This window comes from Bubalus bubalis, chromosome 24 (assembly GCF_019923935.1).
Source record: "Bubalus bubalis isolate 160015118507 breed Murrah chromosome 24, NDDB_SH_1, whole genome shotgun sequence".
Classification (NCBI taxonomy): Eukaryota; Metazoa; Chordata; class Mammalia; order Artiodactyla; family Bovidae; genus Bubalus; species Bubalus bubalis.
In genome coordinates this window covers 24,933,029-24,960,910 of record NC_059180.1, presented here as the reverse complement: position 1 = coordinate 24,960,910, position 27,882 = coordinate 24,933,029, and the positions used below count along the sequence as shown (strand labels likewise).

Here is a 27,882-nt window from a genome sequence, read left to right as displayed (position 1 = left end):
ACTGCCCTTCCCCACCCCAACACAAAGCCACAAGAATATTCTGTAGCTGTTGAGTGCACACACACACAACACACATGTATGTCCTGGGTTCTTATTCTCTCCAGGGTATTCAAGCAGGTCCGAGAAAGAGTGGAGCGTTTTCTGGACTCCATTCCCCAGTGGCCACTGCCAAGGTCAGGGGCACAGCATAAAGGGCCAGCCTTAAGGTTAGCAGTCCAGAGGGCAGATGGAAAACCCAGAACCACTGCCACCCTGGGGGCCCTGAGTGCCTCCTAGAGCCCTCTGTAGGGATGGGAGGTTTATAGGGGGGTCCCAGTGGCCCGGGACCCATGGGGTGCAGGGCTGCAGAACTCTGGGGAAGTTCATGCATGAAGGGCGTTGGCTGTCAGTGGAGGGGGCAGCATTAGAACCCCAGTTAGAAGAGGTAACTCCCCTCCTTCAACCGAAAGGCCTTTTTTTGAATGGATGTCAACTTGGTCTCTGCACTTGGCAGTCAGAGAGAGCTCTCACCGCCCTGCAGAAGAAAGGGGAGTTCTTCACCTTCAGTCTGCACTGACCACACTGATCACATCCCTTCTGCTCCCCGGCTCTGAAGGATCCTTAGCACCTTCCCGATCCCTGCAAACATGGGGTCTGGCTCTTGCTTCCTGCCAGAGCAGGGCTGTGTATTTAATTGAAAATGCCTTTCTTCACTCAGATGCCACAGGCTGGGTCTAATCAGAGGTGGCTGCTGACAGCATAATTGACCACAGTATAGGACCTCCAGGCTTACAATAAAAATGAGCCCAGAACCATATAACCTGAAACTATTTTAACCTTTGTCTCTTTTTCTCTTGGGGGAGGAGGCATTGACGGTGATAACAGCTGAAATACTTCTGAAGGAATAGCAGGGCTGGAATGTTTCCAAAGGACATTTCAACTCATAAATACCAGGGATGCTCACTGGAAGTGTCTGTCCATATATGCACATTTATTAGGAAAAACATGGGTGGACCAAGCTAAGACGGAACATGTCATCCTTCATTTTAACAATGTGCTGTGAGATTCGGCACAGGCGGCCCTGGGGGGCGGAGGCTTCTAGAGCCTGGAGCAGAAGTGCTCTGAACTCTCTCCGCTGCAGGGGAGCCAGGCTCGGTGCTGTGAAAGCCCTGCGCCGGCGCCTGAGCTGAGTGTCTCACCTCTCGGCACTGACTGGTGTCAGCCCTGCCTCCAAACTGCCCTCTACCCGCACGTGAAGGAGCCATCCCTGCTCTAGTCACGAGCTTCACGAAGCTGTTTGTTTGGGTGTGGTGAAGCTGGGAACCACGCCAGACCCTTACAACTTCCTGGAAGTGACAGTTCCCCTAGGCAAAGAATCAAAAGCAGCCCCTTTCTATTGAAAAGCTCTGTGGAGACAGGAGGGGCTTGAGGCCTGGGTTTGGTTCTGTCTTGTGTTCAGTTTCCTGGGTCTCTCTGCACGTCGGCCGGCCTGCCTGCTCATTCCCAGACCTTTCTCTAATGATTTCATTGTTAATGGGCGGTGCATTTAAAACACCCAAACTGGGCTTTTAGGGTAAAATGCTTGAGAAGACACAGAACAGAGAAAAAGCCAGGGAGATACTGTTTTCCTTGTTTGACTTTTCAAAACTCTGCTCTGCTTCAAGGAAATGTAGGTAAAAGGCACCTCTCAGAAGAGTTATTTGAGAGCTTTCTATGAGGTTGGTCCTCTGGATCTGAGTAGAAATTAGGGCCCTCGTTTCCAGGCATCTCCAGTTTAAAGGGAGAGCAGAATAGGCTGGAACCCACTGAATGATCTCTGCCTGGTTCCTGGCTGGGGCAAGCTCATTGTCTGATTAAACAAAGGAGCCCAAAGTAGGCAGTGGCCAGCCAGTGTTATGCTGGCCAGGTGGTTGCCACCTTCCCTCCACACCTGCAGCTTGGGACCCCGCAACACGACCCACCCCTGGACGGCAGTGTTTTTCCTGCTTCTGTGATGGTCACCTGGTCCAGACTCTTGCCAGGGCAGGCTCAATTTTGGGGGGCCTGAGTCTCTTCACTGTCACACAGACACGCTCACCCAACTGCATTCTTAGCTGCTCCTTGGCAGTTTTACTGTCTTGCTTTTTTTCCTCCAGTAGATTTGAAATTCTCACCTGGGAGCGACAGGAGGGGATGACTAAGTTGGCTCAGCAGTTAACATAGAGTCTGCTGCTCTGTAGGCTCCACACATGGAAGGATGGACAGTTAATAGGTTGTTTGAATAAAGCAGGAAAAATATGTATTGGTCTAAACCACCTCAGACCATTCCCACTTCCCTGGATAAATCTGTAGCTGCACTGGGCAAATCTCTTGCCCGCTTCAGAGTTTGATCCCTGATCTGTCCTGTGTGCAGTCCTGTCGACTCTTTGCAACCTTATGAACTATAGCCCACCGGGCTCCTCTGTCCATTTAATTTTCCAGGCAAGAATACTGGAGTGGGTTACCATTCCCTCCTTCAGGGGATCTTCCTTCCCACCCCAGGGATCAAGCCTGCATCTGTTGCATCTCCTGCATTGACAGGTGGATTATTTACCACTGCACCACCTGGGAAGCTCTTTGGATCCATAATGTGATGCTAGCCATGGGTTTGTGGGAATATCTTATAATCTGGGGTGGGTGTGAATTGCACAGGCTCAGAATTGGACAACTGGCGCTCAGAGCCTCACTCTGCATTTGCTAGCTCCTGTCCTTGAACAAGTTCCTGAAGCTTTCTGATCTCATCAGCAAAATGGGAATGTAGTGGTTTCCTATCAGGGCTTTGAGTCACCCCAAACTTAAAACCCCCGTTTATTATCTCACAGTTTGGGAGGTCAGAAGTCAGTGTTGGCTGGACCAGTTTCTGTGCTCCTGGTTTCACAAGGCCAAAATCAAGGCTCCTGTTGACTGGTTGGGCTCTAACGAGGAGGCACCAGGAAGAATTTACTTCCCAGCTCGTTCGAGTTGGCCGCCTCAGTTCATCCTAAAAGCCAGCAGTGGTGGGTCGTGTCCTTTTCAAGCTTTGGATCTCTTTAGTCTCCCTTTCTGCAGCACCTTTCCTCTGCTGCTAACTTGTCTCTGACTTCAGCCTGAGAAATTTCTCTGCTTTTTAGGGCTCTAATGATTAGATTGGGCCCACCCAGATAATCCAGGATTATCTCCCTAAGGTCCATAACCTTAATTACACCTGCAGAGTCTTTTCACAGTAGCACCTAGATTACTGTTTGAATAGCCAGGGGGTGAGATCCTGGAGGACAGCTCTAGAATCCTACCTACCTACAAAGAGTTGTTGTGAAGATGAAATAAGTTATGTAAAGCACAGAGCTCATACCTGGCAGAGTGTAGGGCCCTATACCCTACACTGTGCAAAGCAGACCCTCAAGGCTCCTGGCAGCACTGATGTTTGCAGTGCCAGCCGAGAGCGCCCAGCAAAGGCCCAGGCATCAGCTTTCCAGGGCCCACACAGACCTGTGATCTGACCTGGTACCTGCTCAGGCCCACATGCTGACTTGGGCCTTCCCAGTGCCTCTGTTTACCTTTGGGAGCTGGCATCCTTTGTCCTGGGCCTGCTGCATTTTGAAGATTTAGTTTCCCTTTTTCCTTTACTACTTAAAGCTGGGGTTCAGGCTTGGTCTACTCTGACATTTTGGTTAGACTTTCCTTGTTTGAGTTCTCACATCAGATCATTGAGCAAGAGGGGAAAGATCTGGTGTTAAGCATATCCAGTGGTTCTTATGGGCTTCTCTGGTGGCTGAGACAGTAAAGAATCTGCCTGCAGTGCGAGAGACCCAGGTTTGATCCCTGGGTCGGGAAGATCCAGGAAAGAAGGGAATGGCAACCCACTCTAGTATTCCTGCCTGTTCTTATAAGAGCTGGGTATCAGGGAGTATTGTTCATGGGAAGGCTTCACACACAGCATCTCGTTTTAGTCTCATTTACCCTGTGAGCTGGTATTACCTTAATTCTCCTACAGATGAAGCTGGGAGGTTAAGCAGCTCGCCCTCCAGAAGATCCATGGCAGAGCTGGCCGTGGCACCCCAGGCAGCGTCAACACTGGGATGAGTCTGAGCCCAGTGCCAGGTAGTAACCTCTTTTTTCTATTTCAGGCCTTAAAGCGCCAAAGCTCGCTGGGCCTTTCCTTCTTTAACAGCATCTTGGCCCACGGGGACCTGCGCAACAACAGGCTCAACCAGCTGTCTGTCAACCTGTGGCACCTGGCACAGAGGCACGGCTGTGTGGACACCAGGACCATGGTGAGGTGCGGGGTGGGGCAGGGTGGCCCTCAACAGGCCCAGCGGGCATGGCTGTCCCGGCGAGTGATGCAAGCCCGCTGGCCAGGCACAGGCGGTCTCAGTGCAGCCTCAGGGCCTGGACAGCAAACGGCCCCCATCTCCCCTTCTAGAAAGGTGCCAGGCCCTACAAAGGACAAACAGCTCTCCATAACTATAGGTTCAGCACCCTCAGATTCAACCAACCACGGCTCAGAAATATTCAGGAGGAAAAAGGCTCCAGAAAGTTTCCAAAACCTGAATTTGTCATGTATCTGCAACTGCTGACATAGTGTTTACATTATAGTAGGTATTATAAGTAATCTGGAGATGATTTCAATATACAGGAGGGTGTATGAAAGTTACATGCAAATACTACCCCAATTTCTATAAAGGATTGTGTACCCTTGGTTTGGTATCAGCTGGGGATCCTAGAACCAAGGGACCACTGGGTAGTATTAATTCCCTGTAAATAAAAGCCACACATATGAAAACATCAGTAATTCTTGGTGATTTTAAGAGCAAGTTGTAATCTAAGAAGTCTTATTTAAAAACTGCTGGCTTCTCCTCCACTCTAAGAAAAAAAAGCCTAAGTTCACAATATGGCTGATTTGTCAGAACCTTGAGAATTATGAACCACAAAGAAGATGTCTTTCTCTTTCCTCCTAGGTGAAAACTCTGGAATACATCAAGAAGCAGAGCAAGCAGCCAGACATGGGGCATCTGACTGAGCTGGCCCTCAGGCTCCCTCTGCAGACGAGGACCTGACTCCAGGGTCTCTGATGCTAATGCAGAAAGACCTGTTTTGTATTTTTGTTTTCATTTTTATGCACCTACAGATTGGTTTCTCTGCTGTTTTGCCAGTGAAGTGAAGAACTGGGAGCTGTCAAGAGTATTTGAATCTATTCCTGCTCACTGAGCATGAAGTCTGTTTCTTTGCACAACTGGCCTTCAGATGGGCCTTTAGAGAAAAACAGGAATGCAAGTAACATCTCTCTTTTCGGGAAGGTTTAATTGAAAGTTAATTGAAAAAAGAACCTTGAAAAGCAGTCCACTTTGAAAGAGCCGCTGTGCCCTTTCCCTGATTTGCTTTATGTCAAAACCGGCTCTTGATTGGATTTTAAATATGGTGATAGATTAAAGGAGAAAACAAGTCAGAGTTGAGATTCTCTGGGGCTTCGATGGAAAATACACTGTAACTAAATAAACCTCCCTGAAGGAATATTTATGTTCATGACTGTTCATTTAATTACCACTGACTCTCACTCATCCAGAAGAGAATGTGTCTCAACATCCTCAGTATGTGTCTAAACATACTGCTTGGTTTTCTTGCAGCTGTAACCCTAAACAGCATATGATTCAGTCTCCTTTTTTACTAGTTTGGTGGAGTTTGATTCTTGGATTACCAATAATGAGCTTCCACTGACATTTTATTTTGAATCCGTAAGATCATGAATATTGGTCATGGTGGTGACTCATAGCCTAGAACCCTTTGTGCAGGAAAATGGATCCAAGTTGTGGATGGAAAGTGGCCCCAAACCATTATATTTTTGGAAGGTATCTGCTGAGCAGACTACATTTCACTTCTACTCTGTGAAAAGCCTGATTACAGTTCGCATAGTAGAAGTTGCTAACATAATTTTTTAAAATTTATATAAACTCATGCTTTAACTGAATAGTTTGGGGCCAAGAATATGCTGTGGATTTACTGCCAGCTTAACAGTGAAGCCCACCCCACCCCCAACCCAAGAAAATGGCCTCCATTGAAGAACAGTGTGTACTGAACAAAACACATTGAGAAAGCATGGTGGCATTGCTCAAATATTCCCAAGTGGCCTTTATTACACAAGATCATTCCATTAAAATCATTTCCTATACCACTTTTACTATATGATACTGTTCAAATGAAAAATCAAGGCAGATGAATGGATATGAAAGCTGTGGTACATATACACAATGGAGTATTACTCAGCCATTAAAAAGAATACATTTGAATCAGTTCTAATGAGGTGGATGAAATTGGAGCCGATTATACGGTGAAGTAAGCCAGAAAGAAAAGCACCAGTACAGTATATTAATGCATATATATGGAATTTAGAAAGATGGTAACGATAACCCTGTATGTGAGACAGCAAAAGAGACACAGATGTCTAGAACAGTCTTTTGGACTCTGTGGGAGAGGCAGGTGGGGGATGACTTGGGAGAATGGCATTGAAACATGTATAATATCATATAAGAAACAAATCGCCAGTCCAGGTTTGATGCAAGATACAGGAAGCTTGGGGCTGGTGCACTGGGATCACCCAGAGGGATGGGATGGGGAGAGAGGTGGGAGGGGGGTTCAGGATGGGAAACGTGTATACCCGTGGCGGATTCATGTTGATGTATGGCAAAACCAATACAATATTGTAAAGTAATTAGCCTCTAATTAAAATAAATTAAAATCAATTGGCAAATTCAAATTATGCACTTTAAAGTCATTTCTTCTGAGTCTGTATACACCAGATGGCATCAGTGCCCAAGCCTGAGTCAGTGAATTCCTACTGCTCTTCCATTAACCTGGACTTGGACTTGCACATTAGGTCAGGGATACGTTACACCAAAGCAGCTTCTGATTCACACATCACCCTGGCCCAGGTGAAAGCTGAGATTTTCAGTGTTCTCGTTTGGGTTCCCCAGCCTGTTAACTAAATTAGCCAGTCTCTGAAGACTGCGGCCTACATGGCGTGAGGTCTATGATTGTGAAGAATGATGGAACCAGAAGAATAAGAAAATTTTTAGGAAATAAGGTAAAAATGAAAACTCCTGCATGAAGCCTGTATTAATTTTGTTATTGCTGCTTTTAAACTGCCATACTTAGGGGTTTAAAATGTCACAGTTTTATCACCTTACAGCTCTACTGGTCTGAAGTCCAGTGGCCTTTCCTTCAAAATGAAGGTGTTGGCCGGGCTGCAGTCTTCTGGAGTCTCTAGGGGAAAATCGGTTTTCCTGCCTTTCCCAGCTTCTAGGGGTCCCCTGCACGCCTTGGCATGGGATCCCTTTGTCTTCAAACTAGTGACAGCTTGTTGAGTGTTTCTTACAAATCTCTTGACTCTTCTCTGTCTTCTATTGATACTTTTAATGCTGGATTATCTGGGTAGGCCCAGTCAAATCATACTACTGATTAGCAACCTTAATTCCATCTGCTACCTTAAACTCCTGTTGGTTTTTTATCACAACATATTAACAGGTTCCAATGAGGACTGAGGTGGGTGGGGGGTTGGGGGGAGTGCATAGAACCTCAACAGTTCTGTTTGTAGAGCTAAACACACAATTTTTAAGGGAAGAACTCTAATCTGGCAAATACTTTTGATGGGCCAATCTAGTTGCAGAAGGGTGGCCTCAGGGAGGAACTTAGTGGGAAACAGCAGGAAATCATCTCAAGGAATAAAGTGGTTAAGAATCCTGAGGTTTGGGGAACAGCTGGATAAAGGCAACTGTAAGGAGGGAAGGCCCTTGCCATACATAGGAGGAGGGTCAGTCTGTGAGAAATCCCCAAGGGAGAAAAGGCCAACGCTTTTGAGAGCAGGGTGGTTATATATTCAACTAAGACCTTGGCTATGCTTACCTACCAGACACCCCCACCCACCTCTCCCAGATTCTGAGTAAAAATCCAAAAACTGCCTTGTTCCAGTGGAGATAGGCTGTGTGTTACACAGAATCAACAAATGAACATGGGAATTCACACCAAAAAAAACCTTGCAGACAGCTCGAGGAGGACCCAGGACATGGGGCAAAGTGGAGAGGGGTGACTCAAGACTGTTCAATTTACAAAAGGACAGAGAGGTCCAGCTAACCTCAGGGCTGGAGCCGTCGCTAGAGCGGCATGGCCTGCACCTACGAGAGCAGCCGAGACAAGGCCAAGGTCAATCTGAGGACACCTGGCATCCTGCCGTCTTGGCTGTCCAACCTTCTCTGCTTAGACCCTGCTTCAGGAACAGACTAATAAGCCTTCCCAAGCCAAGTGGAACTCTTCAGCCACATTGTGCTAGAAAGTCAAATCCTATCACAGAGAGGCTGTATACCCTGAATGGCAAGAGGGGAACGGCCTGACCATCACACCCCTAATGAGAGGGACCATGATGGGGACAGGTGGGGGACAACTGCTCATCCAGTCTCCAGAATCACACAGTAGATGGGTGAGCACGGTCCTTCCTGACAGCCACGCAGGCCCAAACTGTGAGGTGAGCTCTCAGCAAGACACAGGGATCAGAGACGTGGCTGGTCCTTTCACTGGGCCAAGTTCCTATAGGGTGAATTAAGACCACCCCTGTCGGAAGAGGACATGCCCTGAAGAGCTAACTCAATGCAGAACCTTACCGTGTAGGCCTCTTCTGTTACGTATCTCAAGATTGAATCTGTGGAGGGCCACGTTCAGGTTCTGAGGGAGGTGGCTCACCAGAATCATGGCTAACACAGATATGCGGGACTCTAGACCTGGCCAATGGTTGTTGGCCAGGGCCCAGGCAGACTGGCCTGCCCTCTGCCCGCTGGGGTGGTAGTGGACCCACACTCACCTCGCCAGCATCTGAACCTGTCTTCCTTCCTGACTGGCCTGAGAATTTCCCTCCACATGCCAGGGGCTGGCTCAAGAATGGGTGGGCGCTGGGCACCCAATGCTGGGCAACAAGTTATGACAAAAGGGCTTCTGGAAGTTTCCTTGAACCACAAGAAGCTTTCTCTTCTCCCTCTGGAATGGTCCAGTGTCTTGGTCTGCTGCATGGAATTGCTATAGCCATCTTTCCACCAAGCTGATGAAGCCAAGGTAGGATGGTGGAGCAAAGAGGAAACATTTGTTTCCTTCATGGAAAGCTGAACCAACTCCCTACACAGGACTCCCTTCCATGTGAGACTGAATTTCCTGGCTGTCCAGGCCTGCCTGAGATAGCATGTCTGGTGGGGTAGTTCAAGCCAAGTGGCATGAAAAAGGCCCATGCAGAACTTATATTCTGGGAAGCAGAATGTTATGTGAATGGAGAGAAGGTAGTCACATGTCACTCGGGAGGGCGGTACCGGGAGTTTGTGGGGCTGGCTGCTGCATCAAGGCTTTGGAAACACTGTTCCCAGGCTGATGAGGCAGCGCCCTGTCACCCCCATGTCTGTGCCTCCTGACATTCGACCTCCTCCATGCAAGTCACTTAGGATTCTCTTCCTTGTGGTTGGAGAGAATCCACTAATCACGTCCCTGGGAATGAACGTGCCATTCGTGCATGTGGAAGATTAGCCAACTGCTCTCTTAAATGCCTTGCTCAGAATCCAGTTAAAGCAGAAAGATTAAGTCCCAGCACAGCCCTGGGGATGGAAGGAACACAGACTGCAGAAGGCAAGATGGGTTTAGAAACAGTTTCCCAGCAGCAGAGGCAGCTCAGCCACATCTGTTTGGTGGGAATCCTCTCTGCCTGTGACTACTCCAACCAGGGGGAGGGGTAACAAGCTTGCTCTTGCCCGTTTACATTAATCCCACTTCCTGTTTGAGATGCAGACATGTAATATGCCTCTGTTTCTTCAATCAAAAGACATTATTTTAATCCCAGTGAGTATTTTGGGTGAAATTCCCTAGAGGGGACATTCAGTGTAGGGAGTAGTTGACACAGGCCTTGGGGCACAAAAGCACACTTGGCACTTACTCGTTGAGTGACCCGAGGCAGTATTATGACTTTATCCCTAAACCCCAGTTTCCTCATCCCAGAACCCCATTTCCTAAGATGAGGGAATAATAGCACCTGTTTCAGAATCATGACGATCAAGTACATGAATGCAGGGGAGACATGTAAGTGCCTGGCACACAGGAAGCACTCGGTAAGTGTGAGCTACTGCTAATTACACTGTCTTCAGCAGGAATGCAAGCGTCACAGGGAAAACAGTAGCCACTCGACACGTTCTCCCGGCTCTTGGAAGGAGCTGCCCTCACCCAGTCTGTCCAAGCACATCAACACAGTTGGCCTTAGTCTTCGCAGGAGTTCGATTCGAGACAACTGTCCTATGGCTTCCATCTGCCTAACAGAACAATAAAAGCAACGTTGGGTGATTTGGGAGACGAGACAGCAGAGTTTAATCTTCAAACTTGATTGACTTGGATGCGTTCCTGTCAATATAAAAGACTTTGGCCGGGGCGGTGGAGAAGCCGAGGCCGGCCCCCCGGCTGTACTTCCAGCTCAGGGCCCGGTCGTAGTCCTGCTGCAGGTTCCGCTGCAGGGTGTCGGCCGCCTTCTTGCTGAGAGCCATGTTGGGCCTGGTCACCGTGGGAGAGGGGCGACTGAAGGAAGGGGGCAGATTTTTAAAGCCACCCATGAGTTTGAGAAATTTCAGTTTCTGTTCCTCATTTTCAAAACCAGCAGTATCCCATTGGCCAAACTGGGTTCCCTGTGGTAAGAGAAAACAGGTGGTTACTCTCCTGGCTTCCAAAGCCTGGTCTTTCCCCAGCCCCCAGCCAGGGAGGATCCAGATGATCAAAGGCTTACTGGAATTACTTCTTAATTCCAACCAGAGCCCTGTGAGGAGTGCTGTTGCTTCCCACTCCACTGATGAGGAAATGGAGGTCTGCAGCTGGAAGGGACTCAGGCCTACTCAGTAATCCTGCTGGACCTGCGTCTTGGGTCTGGCCCTCACCAGAGCCACCTCTCACACTGAGCTGCCTGTCTGCCTAACTCCTTCTCCCCCTGTTCATGGCAGTCAGTACGACACACCTCACCAGCTAGCTACTCATCCGTCAGCCTACGGTGGAGGTGGAGAGCGCAAGCAGGAGTCTGAAATGCATTTATCTTCGCAGAAGCACTGCATTTTCTAGCAGGAAAGGCACGGAGGTCTGGAGAGGTAAAGGGTCACAGGAGTCGGAGGCAGAGTCAGCCCAGGAACCCGGGGTTCCAGTTCCTCTCCAGAGCACTCTACCACCCATGCACTAATCACCCATGTTCGAGAAAATGCAAAACAGCACCTTGGAGAAGTGGCCCAACAGAAGACTCCCTTCCCAAAGAAACTCTCTTCCCAAAGAAACCCCATGAAGACTGACTTTGAGGACTCAGGATCAAACCCCAGCTGTGTTACCATGGTCAAGTTACTTAACCTCTCTGAACCTTAATGTCCTCATCTGTAAAGTGGGGGTGTATCACTCCCCGCATCCCTGACAGGGCTTCAATGAGGCTCAGATCAGATTTGATACCAACCCAGAGCAGGATTCCTGGTTGGTTTTAAATCCTCAAGAACTGGCTGTTCTACCCCACCTCCTACCCACCCACCCCACCAGGACTGCTGACCTCCGTGCCACCCGGGAACTTTCCGCTTGTAAGCCAAACGTGAGCGGAGCTCTTAATTCTAGGTCGGCTTTGGGAGAATAATAGGAACCAGTCATTACTACAGCTGCCCTGAGTGAACCGGTGACAAGGTCCCCCAGCTTCACAGTGGCCCCAGTACAGGACCAAAGACAGCTTCCCAGGCCTGCAATTTCTAGAATGAGGCCACATCTGACAATCTCACGCTGGGTCTGAGGAGAGAGCTGCCAGAGGCTGACCAGTCCTGGGAGCCAGCTCCTGGAGGGGACCCGGTCTCACATCCCACCGTGTGCCTCAGCAGGCAAGTGGCCCTGGGCCCTGGGGCAGTGCCACTAAAGCATTTGTGGAAGACCCCAGCCCCCGAGCAGCCCTCTGTGGTCAGGTCTGTCAGCAGAGCTGCTGGGCTGAGGCTCTGGGTGGCGCCGGCCTGCTTCTGGCCTTCCTCACTCAATCACAGAATCGTATCAGCTCTGCCCAGCTCAAGTGGATGGAGAGAAAGGAGGCCCTAGAGGAACGACACGTGACAAGCCGCATTCCATACTCCACTGGGCCAGAGCACCAGTCCCATTTAACAGGTGCGGAAACTGAAGTTCACAGGAGGGAAGTTACTTGCTCAAGTCTCATAGCTACAGAAAGTGCCCGAGCTCAGAACGGATCTCGGGTCTTTAGATTCAAATCAACTGTTCTTTTCTGTGTTACGCTATGAAAGCTTCAAACAGCACAAGCAGACACGCCTTCCCGTCCTCTGGATCCTCTTCCCCCAGATCCATGTCTATTAACAAGTTCTCTTCCCTCCCCTCTGCCCCCTCCTAGGCCTCAGGCCTGCAGACTGAGCCTTCTACACCAGCTCCCTGCTTCCCCACACACATACCCTCCAGCAGTGCCCACCACACCCTCCCATCCCCCGCTTCAGCCAGATCACGTGCCCCATGCTATACACTCTCCTGTCCCATCTCCTCCGCCCTGGTTTGGAAATTTCCTATTCCAACTGGACCAGAGGCCTGCCACACACGCCCCCACCTCTGCCCCCTCCAGCTGTGCCAGCAGCCTTCTGAGGGCACCGCCCACTGCTGGGAAGGGCTCGCCATCATGTGCCCCAAGAGACTGGTGCCCAGGACATCCCGCCCATCCAGAGGAAGAGACGAAGGTCCAGGCAGCTTATCCCAAGCAGCCAGCTCTCCAGGAGGGAGGCAAGCGCCTCTTGCAGAAGGAAGGAAATGAGCTGAGGACGAGCTCTGTGGAGAGGGAGCCAGATGGCAGGGCTGGGGCTGCCCCTGGGCCAGATGGACTTGGCCTCCTGTCCCTCCACTCCACAAGGTGAGAAGGAGGTGGGTGGGATGCTGGAGCACCCCTCAAAGAGCCCAGTGGCGAACTTACTGTCCACTTCTTGGTGTCAGAAGCTTCCGTTTTACCCGACTCACGATCAATCTCTTCTTGCAAGGCTTTTCGCCTCACCTGAGCAAGGGAAAGCAAAGGGAAGAGGGCAATGAGACAGACAGTTTCCTTTGAGCTTCAAAGCCAGGACAGAGATGCGGTGGGATTCGAGGGGGAGACTGAAGGGATCTTCACCTGAGGGATCTGGTGGTATCTCAGGCAGCTTTGTTCTGCTGCAGACTATGGGAGGCATGGCAGCTCCAAGCCCCCTGCCCTGTGAATCTCATTCTTCCGGCTGCCCCTGAGTTATATCCCTTTAGAATAAACCAGTGATCTATCGAGTAAAGTGCCTCTCTGAGTTCTGTGAGTTGCTCTGGCACATTAATTGAACCCGAGGAGGAAGTCTTTGGAACCTCTGATCTGTAGCTGGTTGGTCTGAGGCACACAGCTGACAACCTGGCTTAAGACTGACCTGAATGTGGGGGGTGGGGGTGGGGAGCAGTCTGGTGGGACTGAGCCCTTCAGCTGAGAGATCTGACAGTATCTCCAGGCAGACAACAACAGACTGAGCTGAACTGCAGGACACTGAGTATGTCAGGGACTTCCTGGTTGGTGTGAGAGAGTCCCCCGCTCTCACAATGAACTGGGGTACGGAACCTAAGACTATCAGCCCCTGGCACAGCAGGGACCTCACACACATGAGCAGAGCGGCTCAAGGCTACAGTCAGCGCACTAATGATGCTGCAGTTGGATTCAGAAGCTTCGAGGGCCTGCCCCTTCCCCCCAAGGGTTCAGTTGTAATTTAGCTGCCCCGAGTTTGTGGCCTTTCCTCCTCTCTTCTCATCTGCCACAGGCTGAAACGAGGTGACTGTTTATGTAGTTCAAAACTACATGAAACAAAGTGGAGTGGCAGCTGCAGGGATGAAAGAGAAAGTGACGGCAGATTCCTCCAGGGGAGTCAAGCTGCCAGCGGGAAACCATGTGGAACTTCAGTGGATGTGCACTCAGTGAAGCGGAAAGCAGTTCACCTGCTAAGTGATAAAACTGAAAAGACCAGTATACGGCGCATGACTGCATGCCACTTTGAGATCACAGGTATACTGTTACAAAGGAAAAGCCTGGAAGAATAGGACAACAAAGGCTTAACAGCGATTATTATTAGGTCGTAGGATTTCGGGTTGCTTCCCCCATTTTTTTTTTTTTTTTAACATAATGAACTTTTTACAGGAGAAATAGAGGTGAGGCAGAAAGCTTCACTTACATTGAGGCCATCTGTCACCCAAAACAGTTTTCTTAGAAACTGTGAAGTATTTAACAGGCACAGATTCACAGGAAGCAAAGAGGTGGCTGGTGAGCTTTGCATGGACAAGTGGCATGTGAGTGGCTGGGACACCTGGGAGAAGAGGCGGGCAGGGGCTGGGCCTAGATGAGTCAGCGCCCACCTGTCTTCTCTGTGAGGCCCCACCAGCCCCTGCAGCCCAGCCTCCCCACTCGCCGCCAATGACTATGCCATGCAGGAGGCTGGGCCTCCCCGCCCCCAGAGACTCTGCCCTGCAGGAGAATGGGGCGCTCCCGGTTCTGGGAGGCCCGTGCTCTGTGCCAGGCCTTGGAGTGGGCTCTGGCAGCAGCATCCTACTGATCCTCTCTGCTCCTCCTCCAGGGAGAAGGGCCCCAAAGGCATCAGGTTGGGAATTCTCCATGAAACATCTGGCAGGCCTCCCTCCTCGTACACGGCTGGCTTGCAAGCACTCTTCCATTTCTCCCTCCTGGAGCAGCGGGGCCACCCCCGGGCTGTGCCCACCTCACGCCCTGCGGCTTCTGTCCAGCAGTCCCTCCCTGACGCGGCCTGAGGACACAGGCAGGTGAATGGCTCCCGCTTACTAAGCACAGCTCTTGGGCAGGCCCTTGCTGAGCGCCTCCCCAGGGCGGCCTCGTCTGGTCGTCACAGCCCTCTACATGGGATCATGAGGCTGGTGACTGCCAAGGTCACCTCGTCAGCAATGGCCTAAGGCCACATTTATGTGGTTATTTACTATGCTGTTCTGATAAGCCTTGGGGTCCAGGATCACAAAATATCCCAATTCCAAAAGTCCGGCTCCCACATAGGATCTGGGCATGATAAAAGCAGAAGGTGGTCCACAATAAAACCACCCATCCTAAAGCTTCTGTACAAGAGTTATATTTCTACAGACTAGCAATATATGCAACAATGAAAAACTGAACTAAAATACTACTTACAACAGCACCAACAATATAAAATTAAGGAAAACTTGACAAAAGATGTGTAGGACCTGTACACTGAGAACTATAAAACATTACTGAGAGAAATGAAAGAAGACCTAAACAAATGGACAAAGATGCCATGCTTATGGATCACAGGGCTGCATACTGTTAAGATGTTAATTCTCCCCAAATTGGTCTAAAGATTCAAGGCAATCCTAATAAAAAACCCAGCGGTATTTTTTGGTAGCAATCAACAAGTTAATTTTAAAATTTATATAGCATCACAAAGGCCGTGAAATAGCCAAAGTAACTTAAAAAAGAATGATGCTAGAGACTTACACTACCTGCTTGAAGACTTATTATACAGTTACAGTAATCTAGACAACGAGGTACTAGTGTAAAGACAGACATACAGAGCAGTGAAACTCAATGGAGAGCCTATAAATAGAGCCACACCCCACATCAGATACACACAGTCCACTGATTTTTTCCCAAGGCAATCTAGGCAATTCAGTTGAGAACTGCAAATGTTTTTAACATCAAAACAAGTAGTACTAGGAATACTGGACAGCCAATAACAACGAATAAATTATTGATACATGCAATAATATAGATAAATCTCAAAATGATTATGTCAAGTGAAAGAAGCCTGTTTAAAAAAGAGCACTGCTGTATAATCCCAATTATACACAAATTCTAGAAAATATAAACTAATTCACAGTGACAGAGTAGAAGCAGTTACCCGGGGATGGGGAAGGGTGGGATGGATTACGAAGGGGCACAAGGAAACTTCTGGAAATGGGGGGTATGTTCTTTATCTTAATTGCTTAGCTGGTTTCCTAGATGCATACATATGTTAAAACTCATCAAACTGTACACCTTAAATATGTGTAATTATTGTATGTCAATTATATTTAAATAAAATTGAAAAAGAAAAAAAAAAAACAAAACACTGCTGCAAGGAGCCTAGGAGGTGGCACATGGGCCAGGCAGAGCTTGTCTCCCCTGCCCAGCCTGTGGGTTCTGGGGACATGTCCCCTCCTCCCCCTGCGGCAGTTAGGAGTAGGACAACCTCAGCCTGGGATGCTGCAGGACCAGATGCTCCTCAGCCAAGGCTGTGGCAGTCAAGGGCTCTCCCAGCATTGAGGGCGGCCATAGGCTCCCTGCCCCTGGAGGTGGGGCAGAGGCTGGCCTGGGGGTCTGCGGAGCCCCCGACGCCTCCGGGACCAGGCTCCTGTGGCCGGTTAGGAGCCCCCAGCGCCTCCGGGACCAGGCTCCTGTGGCCGGTTAGGAGGCGAGCCTATTTCTGGGGGGCTGGGGGAAGTGGGGGATGATGAGGGCTGGCCATACCTGGTCTATGTGCGCCTCGTCCATGTTGCCCTTCTTTTCCAACACCACCTCCAAGTCCGTGTCAGGCTCCTGCAGAGAAGGCAGAGGAAGTAAGGCTCAAGTGGACCATGGCCTCCACTGGAGCAGCCCAGCAGGTGAGATTGTGCAAGTCGGGAAAAGACGCAAGACTGCAGCACCACCTCTCCCATCCCGCCGCCTCCCCCACAACACCTGCCTTCCCCTCTCTTCCACTGGTGCTAAGTCGAAGCGGACTCTTTGTGACCCTATGGCCTGTAGACCACCAGGCTCCCCTGTCCATGGAATTTTCTAGACAAGAAGACTACAGTGGGTTGCCTTTTTCTACTCCAGGGGATCTTCCCAACCCAGGGATCAAACCCACGTCTCCTGCATTGGCAGGTGGATTCTTGACCGCTCAGCTACCTGCAAAGCCCTTCTCTTCCACCACACTCCCCAATTCTGGCCTCAGAACTGTGGCACTGACCTATTTGCCAGATGAAGAAACTAAGGCTCAGAGCAGTGAAGGGGCTATCACGAGGTCACTGCACAGCTCAGGGACAGGGCTCACACTAACCCAGATCTCCCGACTCAGGCCGAGAGCACGACCTTCCCTGCCAGACAACACCTCACTTCCCAGGTGACGCCAAACCAGCCAGGAGCAAGGCCAGGGCCCCACTGATGGTGGGGGAGGGGCGGGCGGGGGCCAGGCAAGGCAGAGGCGGGGGCTGGAGGCCCTGCAGCGAACCTGAATCCCCCCAGTTCCCTCTTCCATACCATGCCCCACGCGCCCCAACTCGGAGTTCCAGTCAGGACCTTCTCTCCTGCTTGAACCACTAGGACAGGCTCTGCCGCTGCTTCCCCACCCCCAACACTGGTCCATTCCACACAGCAGCTCGGGGACATCCTGAACTTACAGAATGCCCTATGTCAGCTCTATCTCAATTAAAACATAGTAAAACCACCACACCTGGACCACACCACCCCATCCTCCCAAACCCTCCGTAGCTCCCATCTTATTTACATGAAAATCCAGACCCCTGCAGCTGCTGCAGTCAGCCAGGCCCCAGCAGTCCCAGCCCCCCTCACCCCCGCCCCTTTGCTCCTCCCAGGTCTCCGCACCTGCTGCTCCCCGGGCTCAGCCGGCCCCGGCCCCTCACAGGTCTCAGCTCCCACACGGTGTCCTTGCCGGGCCTGCATGGGCCACGCTCTCTCAGTGACCTCAGCCCCTTGCAGACCCTGTGACAGTGAGATTCGGGGTGGCCACTTTCCACGAGGTCTTCAGGGGATGACTGCCACTTCCGTGCTTTGGGTGTGCTCCGCCTGGCACCCCGAGTCCCATGTGCTGAGCCCTGGAGGGCTCTGTTCGCTCACATCACCCCTGGGCCCCCGTGCTCAGCCCACCCCCTCCCTCCCCGCCCCCATCCCGGAAGCTGGTCTGGATGGACAGCACATCTCTGCCGTCTCCACCAGGTGGCCATCCCTTCCCTTCCTCCTGGTAACAGGACCACCACCTCCCCCCAGCTTTGGACAGCGGGGTGCCAGTGGGACGGACGCCATCAACCCCTGCCGGGGCTTCTGGTTTGTGCGACCCAATGGAGAGCTGGGAGAGCAGTGCCAGGACGCTTCCTGTAATCGTTTTGGAGGGGCTGCCCTTCTCCCTTTGCGGGTGGCTTAACTACTATGATGAAAGCCTGGAGATGCTGGGACCATCTCACCTCGGGGTTGGGGTGGGGAGGGGCCTCAGACTAAAACCAGCATTGAAAGATACAAAGGCCAGAGCGAGGAAAAGCCACATAGGCATCTTCTGTGATCCAAATTTAATTTGATCCCTAAACTTTGTATCTTGAGTTCAGATAGCTCTGGACATTGTATTATCTCAGGAACTATTTGGGTCCTGAGCTTTAGATAGCAAGTAGTAGGAGTTTAGAAAGAGGAATTGATCTGAAAAACTTATTCCTATTAATAAAATTTTAATAATTAATATTAATTAAATACTATTAATAATCCAAAAACTTAATCCTATTAATCCAGACCCTGAGTGCAGAATAGTGAAAACTTGGGTAAAGTTTCAATAGCAAGGGATATATACCTGTACTACTGAGGATATTACACCAGTGCCCAGATCCAGCCATACCTGAAGCTAGACAGCTATCAAACTCTCTAGTTATCTGTGTCAATAAATCCCCTTTTCCTGACTGATTACACACATGAACACACTCCGAACTTCCACCCTTATTCTCCCCAAGCAGTTGGCTTCTGAAGGAAAGCCTACCTCTTCACAAGGCTCCTCTGCTACTTCGCTCTCCTGCCTCTTCTTCTTCTTCTTCCTCTTCAGCGCTGGCTCCTCAGTGTCTGCCTGCTCCACCCTTTTCTTGGACTTCACTTTCTTCTTCACAGAGGCCCTGGGGCCATCTCCTATGGGGATGTATTCTGGAGCTTCAACTCTGACTGGCTTCTTTTTATTTCCTTTCATAGAGCTGCTCTCCAGGGACCAGGAGCACTCAGGGTGCCCCAGTGGGGGATCTCCCTCCCAGTGGATTTTCTTCTTCTTCTTCTTCATCTTCACGCTGTGTTCCCTGGGACTCCCTTGCTTCTGTTTCTGTCCCAAGGCTGCCTGCTCCTGGACGCCATCCTTCCCAACTGAGTGAGTATACACTGTATTCCCAGCCTCGCAGAACCAAGGATCCCTGCCTGAGAAGGCTGTAGCTTCCTTGGCCTTTTTCTCCTTCTTGTGTTTTTTGAGCTTCTTGCCAACTCTGGTCACTTCCTCATCCTGTCTGGGGTCTGGAGAGGTCTTCACCCTTGAGACAGGGTACATGGACTTCCTCTTCTTCTTCTCTGCACTGAGGGACTTAGACAGACCAAGTGCCTGCGTCCTGGGGCTGCGTGACTGCTCAGTCCGTCCAGCACGTAATGTGATCTCAGGTTCAAGGTGCTCCTCACAGATGGTGCTGTGACCCTTCTTTTTCTTCTTTTTCTTCACAAGAGGCATTCTGGGTGCCTGCTCTTGGATCACACCCTTCAAGGGTGGTGTGGCTCTTGGACAAACCTCTGCGAAATAACTGTCACTGTTTAAAACCGAGTATTGAGTCTCTGGTTCTTTAACCACTTTCTTTTTCTTCTTCTTCTTTTTCTCTGGAAGCCCAAGGCCCACCTCTCCTTTGTGAGCCTTAGTGATCATTTCTGGAAAGAAAAAAAAAAAAATGGTTCTAATTATCCCACGCGAAGTGGCCTTGAGTACAACTCCACTAGGTATGACCAAGAGTCACGCTTCTTGGAGTGGATGGTCTGAAAGGTTAGGGGCTGGGAAAATGGGCACGATTCCTGGGGAGCAAAGGGAAATATGATGGAAGAAGCAGTGCATGCTAAGTGGCTTCAGTCGTGTCCGACTCTGTGACCCAATGGACTGTAGCCCACCAGGCTCCTCTGTCTATGGGATTCTCCAGGCAAGAATACTTGGGTGGGTTGCCATGACTTCTCCAGGGGATCTTCCCAACCCAGGGATCGAACCTGAGTCTCTTACATCTCCTGCATTGGCAGGCAGGTTCTTTACCACTAGGGCCACCTAGGAAACCCCCAGTTTAAATCCTGACAGCCTCAGGTTCAAATAAATCCACGTTGATCCCTCATCTTAAGTCAATCACCTATCCTCCCTGGTCCTTAACTTCCCCATCTGAAAATGGGGGGAGATAACCTGTCTTTTCTCAGAGAGCTGTCGGAAAGAATAAATAATCCATGGAAAGTGCTTGGCAGATTGTTGACTGCTTTCCTAACCCCCTTCCTCAAGCCTCTTAAGCCTAATCATTCATTCCACAGAAATGGACTCTGTGCCAGCCACTGAAACAGCTGTACTCAAGCCACAGGCCAGGCATTGCCCCTGGTGTCTTAACTTTTACTGGATGAAGGGGACAGAAATCTTAGGTTAACTCTTCTTGCTGATTCTCACCAGAGGTAGTAACTGTGATATCACTAACCCTTGCTTCGTCTGAAGAGCTCTGTTGCTTTGCATCTGGAAATTAACTGCCCCAGGCTATACCTAGGGTAACTCTCTTCTAATTACCTTCCTAAGAATGACAGCAAAAGCGAGGTATGGTGAGGAGCCCCAGTTGGGGCTGAGAATGGCTGTGTTCAAATGGTGATTCACGTAGTCTCGCCACCTAACAGTGGCTTCTCTGGGCCTCAGTTTCCCCATCCATAAGAGACAATGAACCAGATGAGATCATAGGCTCACAGGTGGTGGTGGGAGCCATATCCAGTCTACAAGCCCGTTTCAATGTTTTTAATTTTTCAAACAAATTGGCAACATTTAATGACCTTGAATGCTCAGCTTTTCTTTTTTTTTTTTTTTTTTTTTTGAGGGAGGCTGTCATGGAGCCGCCTATGAGAAGGCACTGGGTGGGCTGTCAAAACATTTCAGCTTCCAGCTGTACTAGTCTCTCACTCCAGTCACCAGCCCAGGTCCTGCTTCCTGGACTAGATGACATGGAGACACTCAGGGAATCCAAAAACAAATGGCTCCTCACAGGAGCTTTGGACAGTGGGCAGGAAAGGCCAGGAGCTGCTTCAGTTTTCCTCAGCCTCAGAGCCCAGAGGCTGGACATGCCTCACTCTAAACTGTTTCAAAGACCCAGGCCAGCCCTGAGCTGTAGCTCAAGTTCACTCATAATTGGCTCCTATAGCACCTGGAGATCTGAGGGATCAACCACACGCTTCCTCCTGGCTGGCTGGCTTTCTGCTGTATTCCCAGGGCCCAGCTTTGTACCTAGCAAAGTGGGTGCTCAGTAAATGCTCACTGAATGAAGGAAACGATGCTAGAGACACAGAGATGAACAAAAGATGACCCCGCCATCAAGAAGCAAGTAGGTGTGGATGGGAAAGAGCTGTGTTAACAGCGATACATGGGATAAAAGCAAGCACAGTGGTAAGGTCAGAGTAAAGGAGGTCATTAAATCTGGCCTACTAGTTGCCAGCAAACTTTCTGAAGAGGTTTCCAGCTTGGGCAAGCACAGGATGGAAACGCTAAGCCCTAAGACAAAAAAACTGAAGTGTAAGGTGACTGCGGAGAGGTGACTGAAGGCAACAGACTGGTGGGAATAGTTCAGTTCAGTCACTCAGTCGCGAGTGACTCTCTGTGACGCCAGACACCTTGAGACATTCATGGGGAGATGCTGGTGGACAGCTGGCTGTATGAGTCTGAGGCTCAGAGGTGACTGGGCTGATATGGGTGAAATCAATTTAGAAATACATGGATGGTATGTAAGCTTTGAACAGAACGAGCCTGAGACAGAACCTCAGAGAATACTAACGTTTAAATGGGTAGGCAGGGGAACAGGGGCCTGCAAAGGAGAGGGAGAAGGTGCCAAATCGGAGAGGGTGGAGTCAAGGGCGCCTCAAGTGGAGGAGTGGTCTAGAGATCTGTAACAATGAAGAAGTCAAAGGGAGTTGGTCGCCAAATTAATCCCTTTCTCTTCCTATCTCCGTTTAAAACACTGCAGCACTGTCCTCTTCGGCAGTGAAGAAGAGCCTTCCCTTCAAACCCGACATCCCAAGTGTATTCATTCCTTCAAGAAGGGAAGAGGAAATAAATCTTAGAGTCTCCTGCGAACACAAAATGCTTTCTCCAAAAGCGCTTTTAAATTCTCGCAGAAGCCCCATGAGGATCGGTGTAAATAACCCATCTCAGAGACGTGCAAACCGAGACTTGGAGACTTTAATTCACTTGCCCTGCGTCCCAAAGCCAGCAAGGGGTAAAACAAGGATTCGAACCCAGCCTGCAGATCTTCGGAGCCTGTGTTCCAAAACCCAACTCCCACCGCAGGCTAACTAACAGGAAGCAAGGGAGCCGCGAGGGGAACTGCCCCCTCAAACACCCGACCGCACCAAGGTTTCCGCACAGAGGGAGGGATTACGCCGGGTCCCAGGTCCGCTCCAAGGCGGGAGAACTTCCTGAAGATGGCGCCTCAGACCGGCGACGAGAGGAACGTGGATCTGAGGGTGTAAGTCATCCTCGTCCGGTCCCTCGGATCGCCGCGCAAGTCCCCAGACCCAGTCTGCAGTCCTGGTTCCGTCCCGCCCACGACGCGCTTTCCGAACTCACCCAAAGGCCAATGTTCCCCGCCTCCACGTGAGAGCCCGCGCCGCCGTGGCCCGGAAGTCAATCTCGACTCGCTGGCCCGTTCCCGCAAGAGACGGTTTCTTCCGGGTCACGGGCTTTTTGGGCGCGCGGTTGCCGTGGAAACGGCGGCCATGACCGCGGCCATGGCGGCGCCCGGACCTGTGGGCCGAACCGCCCAGCGCTTGGAAGGGACAGTCTCCAACGAGTCGTCCATCACTGCCAGGACGCCAGTGCCCGTAGTGTCTCCCGAGTCCCTCGTTCTGTCCGCCTCGCCGGTGCAGGTTTCGGAGCTACCTAGCAAGAACCTGTGGGAGCAGATCTGCGAGGGTAGGCAGCCCGGGCCGGCCGAGAGGGACGGGACTCGGGCCGCCCGGCGGGGCTCGCGCTTGCTGGGTGCCTACTGTGCGCCAGGCGGCTGACGTGCGCGGCCTCCAGGCAGCCTCGCCGCGGGCCCGCCGGGCTCCCCGTGTTATGTGCGGGGAAACTGAGACTCTTGAGAGGCTTGCCCGAGGTTACGCAGCGCAGCCTCCAGCCTAAATCCATAGTCAGGTCGAAGGCAAGGGAAAGAAGGGGGAATAAACGGGACCTTGGCCTGAACCAGTGATGCTGAAAACTCCTTTCAGTTCAGTCGCTCAGTCGTGTCCGACTCTTGGCGACCCGTGGACTGCAGCACGCCAGGCTTCCCTGTCCATCACCAACTCCTGGAGCTTGCTGAAGCACATGTCCATGATGCTTCGGTCGGTGATGCCATCCAACCATCTCATCCTCTGTCGTCCCTTTCTTCTCCTGCCTTCAATCATTCCAGCATCAGGGTCTTTTCCAGGGAGTCACTTCTTCTCATCAGGTGGCCAAAGTGTTGGAGCTTCAGCTTCAGCATCAGTCTTTTCAATGAACATTCAGGACTGATTTCCTTTAGGATTGACAGGTTTGATCTCCTGTAGTCCAAGGGACTTTCAAGAGTCTTCTCCAACACAACAGTTCAAAAGCATCAGTTCTTCAGTGCTCAGCTTTCTTTGTAGTCCAACTCTCACATCCATACATGATTACTGGAAAAACCACAGCTCTGACTAGATGGACCTTTGCTGGCAAAGTATTGTCTCTGCTTTTTAATATGCTGTCTAGGTTGGTCATAGCTTTTCTTCCAAAGATCAAGCATCTTTTAATTTCATGGCTGCAGTCACCATCTGCAGTGATTTTGGAGCCCAGGAAAATAAAGTCTCTGTTTCCACTGTTTCCCCATGTATTTGCCATGAAGTGATGGGACCAGATGCCAGGATCTTAGCTTTCTGAATGTTGAGTTTTAAGCCAACTTTTTCACTCTCCTCTTTCACTTTCATCAAGAGGCTCTTTAGTTGTTCTTCTCTCTTTCTGCCCTAAGGGTGGTGTCATCTGTGTATTTGAGGTTATTGATATTTCTCTCAGCAATCTTGATTCCGGCTTGTGCTTCATCCAACTGGCATTTTGCATGGTGTACTCTGCATATAAGTTAAATAAGCGGAGTGACAATATACAGCCTTGATGTACTCCTTTTCCAATTTGGAACCAGCCTGTTTTTCCATGTCCAGTTCTAACTATTGGTTCTTGACCTGCATATACGTTTCTCAGGAGGCAGGTAAGGTGATCTGGTATTCCCATCTCTTTAAGATGTTCCTACAGTTTATTGTGATCCACACAGTCTAAGGCTTTGGTGTAGTTGGATAAAGCAGAAGTAGATGTTTTTCTGGAACTCTCTTGCTTTTTCGATGATCCAGCAGATGTTGGCAGTTTGATCTCTGGTTCCTCTGCCTTTTCTAAAACCAGCTTGAACATCTGGAAGTTCACAGTTCACGCACTCTTGAAGCCCAGGTTGGAGAATTTTGAGCATTACTTTGCTAGCATGTGAGATGAGTGCAACTGTGTGGTAGTTTGAACATTCTTTGACATTGCCTTTCTTTGGGATTGAAATGAAAACTGAGATTTTCCAGTCCTGTGGCTGCTGCTGAATTTTCCACATTTGCTGGCGTATTGAGTGCAACACTTTCACAGCATCATCTTTTAGGATTTGAAATAGCTCAACTGGAATTCCATCACCTCCACTAGCTTTGTTTGTAGTGATCCTTCCTTAGGCCCACTTGACTTCACATTCCAGGATGGCTGGCTCTAGGTGAGTGATCAAACCGTCATGATTATCTGGGTTGTGAAGATATTTTTTGTCTAGATCTTCTGTGTATTCTTGCTACCTCTTCTTAATATCTTCTGCTTCTGTTAGATCCATACCATTTCTGTCCTTTATCGAGCCCATCTTTGCATGAAATGTTCCCTTGGTATCTCTAATTTTCTTGAAGAGATCTCTAGTCTTTCCCATTCTATTATTTTCCTCTATTTCTTTGCACTGATCACTGAGGAAGGCTTTCTTATCTCTCCTTGCTATTCTTTGGAACTCTGCTTTCAAATGGGTGTATCTTTCCTTTTCTTCTTTGCCTTTCGCTTCTCTTCTTTTCTCAGCTATTTGTAAGTCCTGGTCACACAACCAGTTTGCCTTTTTGCATTTCTTTTTCTTGGGGATGGTCTTGATCCCTGCCTCCTATACAGTGTCACATACCTCCCTCCATAGTTCTGCAGGCACACTGTCTATCAGATCTAATCCCTTGAATCTATTTGTCATGTCCACTGTATAATTGTAAGGGATTTGATTTAGGTCATACCTGAATGGTCTAGTGGTTTTTCATACTTTCTTCAATTTAAGTCTGAATTTGGCAATAAGGAGTTCTTGATTGGAGCCACAGTCAGCTCCCGGTCTTGTTTTTGCTGACTGTATACAGCTTCTCCATCTTTGGCTGCAAGTAATAGAATCAGTCTGATTTCAGTATTGACCATCTGGTGATGTCCATGAGTAGTGTTGTCTCTTGTGTTGTTGAAAGAGGGTGTTTGCTATGATCCGTGCGTTCTGTTGGCAAAACTCTGTTAGCCTTTGTCCTACTTCATTTTGTCCTCCAAGGCCAAATTTGCCTGTTACTCCAGGTATCTCTTGACTTCCTACTTTTGCATTCCAATCTCCTATAATGAAAAGGACATCTTCTTTGGGTATCAGTTTTAAAAGGTCTTGTAAGTCTTCATAGAACTGTTCAACTTCAGCTTCTTCAGCGTTACTGGTTGGGGCGTAGACTTTGATTACTGTGATATTGAAGGCTTGCCTTGGAAACGAACAGAGATTATTCTGTCGTTTTTGAGATTGCACCCAAGAATTGCATTTTGAACTCTTTTGTTGACTATGAAGGCTACTCCATTTCTTCTAAGGGATTCTTGCCCACAGTAATAGATATAATGGTCATCTGAGTTAAATTTGCCTATTTCAGTCCATTTTAGTTCACTGATTCCTAAAATGTCAATGTTCACTGTTCACTCTTACCATCTTCTGTTTGACCACTTCCAGTTTACCTTGATTCATGGACCTAGTATACCAGGTTTCTATGTAGTACTGTTCTTTACAGCAAGGAAGGAGGTTGCCATTATTCATTACCTCCACCATAGTTTGGTCTCAGATCAAACAACAGGGAGGGAACACAGCCCTACCCAGCAACAGAAAATTGGATTAAAGATTTACTTAGCATGGCCCTGCCCATAAGTTCAAGACCCAGTTTCCCCCACAGTCAGTCTCTCAGAGGGAAGACAGAATGAAACCCACAATCACAGAAAACTAATCAAACTGATCACATGGACCACAGCCTTGTCTAATTCAATGAAACTATGAGCCATGCGGTGTAGGGCCACCCAAGACAGATGGGTCATGATGGAGAGTTCTGGCAAAATGTGGTCCACTGGAGAAGGGCATGGCAAACCACTTCAGTATTCTTGCCTTGAGAACCTCATAAACAGTATGAAAAGGCAAAAAGATATGACACTGAAAAAAGAACTCCCCAGGTTGATAAGTGCCCAATATGCTACTGGAGAAGAGTAGAGAAAAAACTCCAGAAAGAATGAAACCTCCTTTAGTGAGCAGGAAAGAAGCACTGAGATGGAGACAGGAAGCTTGTTTAAAACAAAGTTCCCCAGGCCCCACCACAGGGCTCCTAATGGGATGTAGGGGGTTTGCACTTTTAAGGAACACCCCAGGTAATTCTGATGTAGATAGTCTGTGGCCCCCGTGTTGAGCAGGCATGGTCTAGACAGATTTGGTTTTAATCCTCTACTTCTGTGGTGGTGGTGGTTTAATTGCTAAGTTGTGTCCTGCTCTTGCAACCCCATGGGCTGTAGCCCACCAGGCTCCTCTGTCCATGAGATTTACCAGGCAAGAATACTGGAGTGGATTGCCATTTCCTTCTCTAGGGGATTTTCCCGACCCACGAATTGAACCCGGATCTCTTGCATTGCAGTCAGATTCTTTACCAGCTGAGTTATGAGGGAAGCCCTGTCCACTTCTGACCTTCCTTAAAATCCCCAAATGGTGTTTAGCTCACCTTCCTTTGTTGGCCTGCAGTGTTCCCTTGGTCTTGCTGCCCCATATTACTCTTCACACACCTTGAACAAGTTAAGTATGCCTGGCATACTTCCGAGTTACTGGATTCCAGACCACAGCAATAAACAGACTCACAGGAATTTTTTTGGCTTCCTACCCCACTCCAGTACTCTTGCCTGGAAAATCCCATGGACGGGGGAGCCTGGTAGGCTGCAGCCCATGAGGTCGCTAAGAGTCGCACACGACTGAGCGACTTCACTTTCAATTTTCACTTCATGCATTGGAGAAGGAAATGGCAATCCACTCCAGTATTGTTGCCTGGAGAATCCCAGGGACAGGGGAGCCTGGTGGGCTGCCATCTGTGGGGTTGCACAGAGTTGGACACGACTGAAGCGACTTAGCAGCAGCAGCAGCAGTACCCATAAAAGTTCGTCTACACAATCCTGTAGTCTATTAAGTGCGTGATAGCATTGTGTCTAAAAAAAACTCTGTATATGTCTTAATTTAAAATACTTTATTGCTGGGGAATTCCCTGGTGGTCCAGTGGTTAGGACTCCGAGCTTTCACTGGAGAAGGCCCGGGGTTCAATCCTGGTAGGGAAAGTAAAATCCCACAAGCCAGGGTGGCCAAAAGTAAAAATACTTTATTGCTAAAAAAAAAAAAAAAAAAAAATGCTGTCACCATCATCTGAGTATTCCATGAGTTATGGTTTTTTTGCAGTACTAATGGCAAAGAGCACATATCACCATGACAAATACAAAATAAAGAAAAAGTTAGAAATATTGTGAGAATTCCCAAAATGTGACATAGACACAAAGT

General features: G+C 49.4%; 3 protein-coding genes across 12 annotated transcripts in view; 2 read left to right on the top strand and 1 right to left on the bottom strand.

Annotated features, from left to right (window-relative positions):
* VPS35L (VPS35 endosomal protein sorting factor like) overlaps window positions 1-5,484 on the top strand; it is a 143,827-nt gene extending 138,343 nt beyond the window's left edge. For 2 of the 3 annotated variants that reach the window (XM_025275379.3, XM_025275380.3), the window contains exons 30-31: window positions 4,101-4,247; window positions 4,932-5,484. In XM_025275379.3, the coding sequence (XP_025131164.1) occupies window positions 4,101-4,247; window positions 4,932-5,030 (246 nt within the window). In that variant the 3' untranslated portion in view covers window positions 5,031-5,484. Of the gene's footprint in view, window positions 1-4,100; window positions 4,253-4,931 lie in introns of all 3 variants that reach the window. The other variant, XM_025275381.3, reaches the window with a different exon arrangement.
* Window positions 5,485-9,801: 4,317 nt separating this feature from the next.
* KNOP1 (lysine rich nucleolar protein 1) lies at window positions 9,802-22,730 on the bottom strand. Of its 4 annotated transcripts, none has more exons than XM_025275255.3 (6): window positions 22,611-22,730; window positions 18,786-19,696; window positions 17,633-17,749; window positions 16,517-16,585; window positions 12,947-13,024; window positions 9,802-10,664 (listed from the first exon to the last, which is right to left on the bottom strand). In XM_025275255.3, the coding sequence occupies exons 2-6, from the start codon at window positions 19,692-19,694 to the stop codon at window positions 10,353-10,355; spliced, it is 1,485 nt and encodes a 494-aa protein (XP_025131040.2). In that variant the 5' UTR covers window positions 19,695-19,696; window positions 22,611-22,730; the 3' UTR covers window positions 9,802-10,352. The 4 variants fall into 4 exon arrangements, with proteins under 4 accessions (XP_025131040.2, XP_006073986.2, XP_006073985.2 ...); XM_006073924.4 differs by lacking the exon at window positions 22,611-22,730 and adding an exon at window positions 22,408-22,566; XM_006073923.4 differs by lacking the exon at window positions 22,611-22,730 and adding an exon at window positions 22,394-22,552.
* The window catches only part of IQCK (IQ motif containing K), a 152,823-nt gene continuing 147,540 nt past the window's right edge, over window positions 22,600-27,882 (top strand). For 4 of the 5 annotated variants that reach the window (XM_025275256.3, XM_025275258.3, XM_025275259.3 and 1 more), the window contains exon 1: window positions 22,600-22,955. In XM_025275256.3, the coding sequence (XP_025131041.3) occupies window positions 22,760-22,955 (196 nt within the window). In that variant the 5' untranslated portion in view covers window positions 22,600-22,759. The remainder of the gene's footprint in view (window positions 22,956-27,882) is intronic. The other variant, XM_044936048.2, reaches the window with a different exon arrangement.

Coding starts and splice junctions, on each gene's coding strand:
- KNOP1 (XM_025275255.3), bottom strand. CDS start 19,694: ATGATCACTAAGGCTCACAAAGGAGAGGTGGGCCTTGGGCTTCCAGAG. Junction 17,750..18,785: donor CAGAGGAGCCTTGTGAAGAG/GTAGGCTTTCCT, acceptor TCACTGTCACAG/GGTCTGCAAGGGGCTGAGGT. Junction 10,665..12,946: donor CTGACACCAAGAAGTGGACA/GTAAGTTCGCCA, acceptor CTCTTACCACAG/GGAACCCAGTTTGGCCAATG.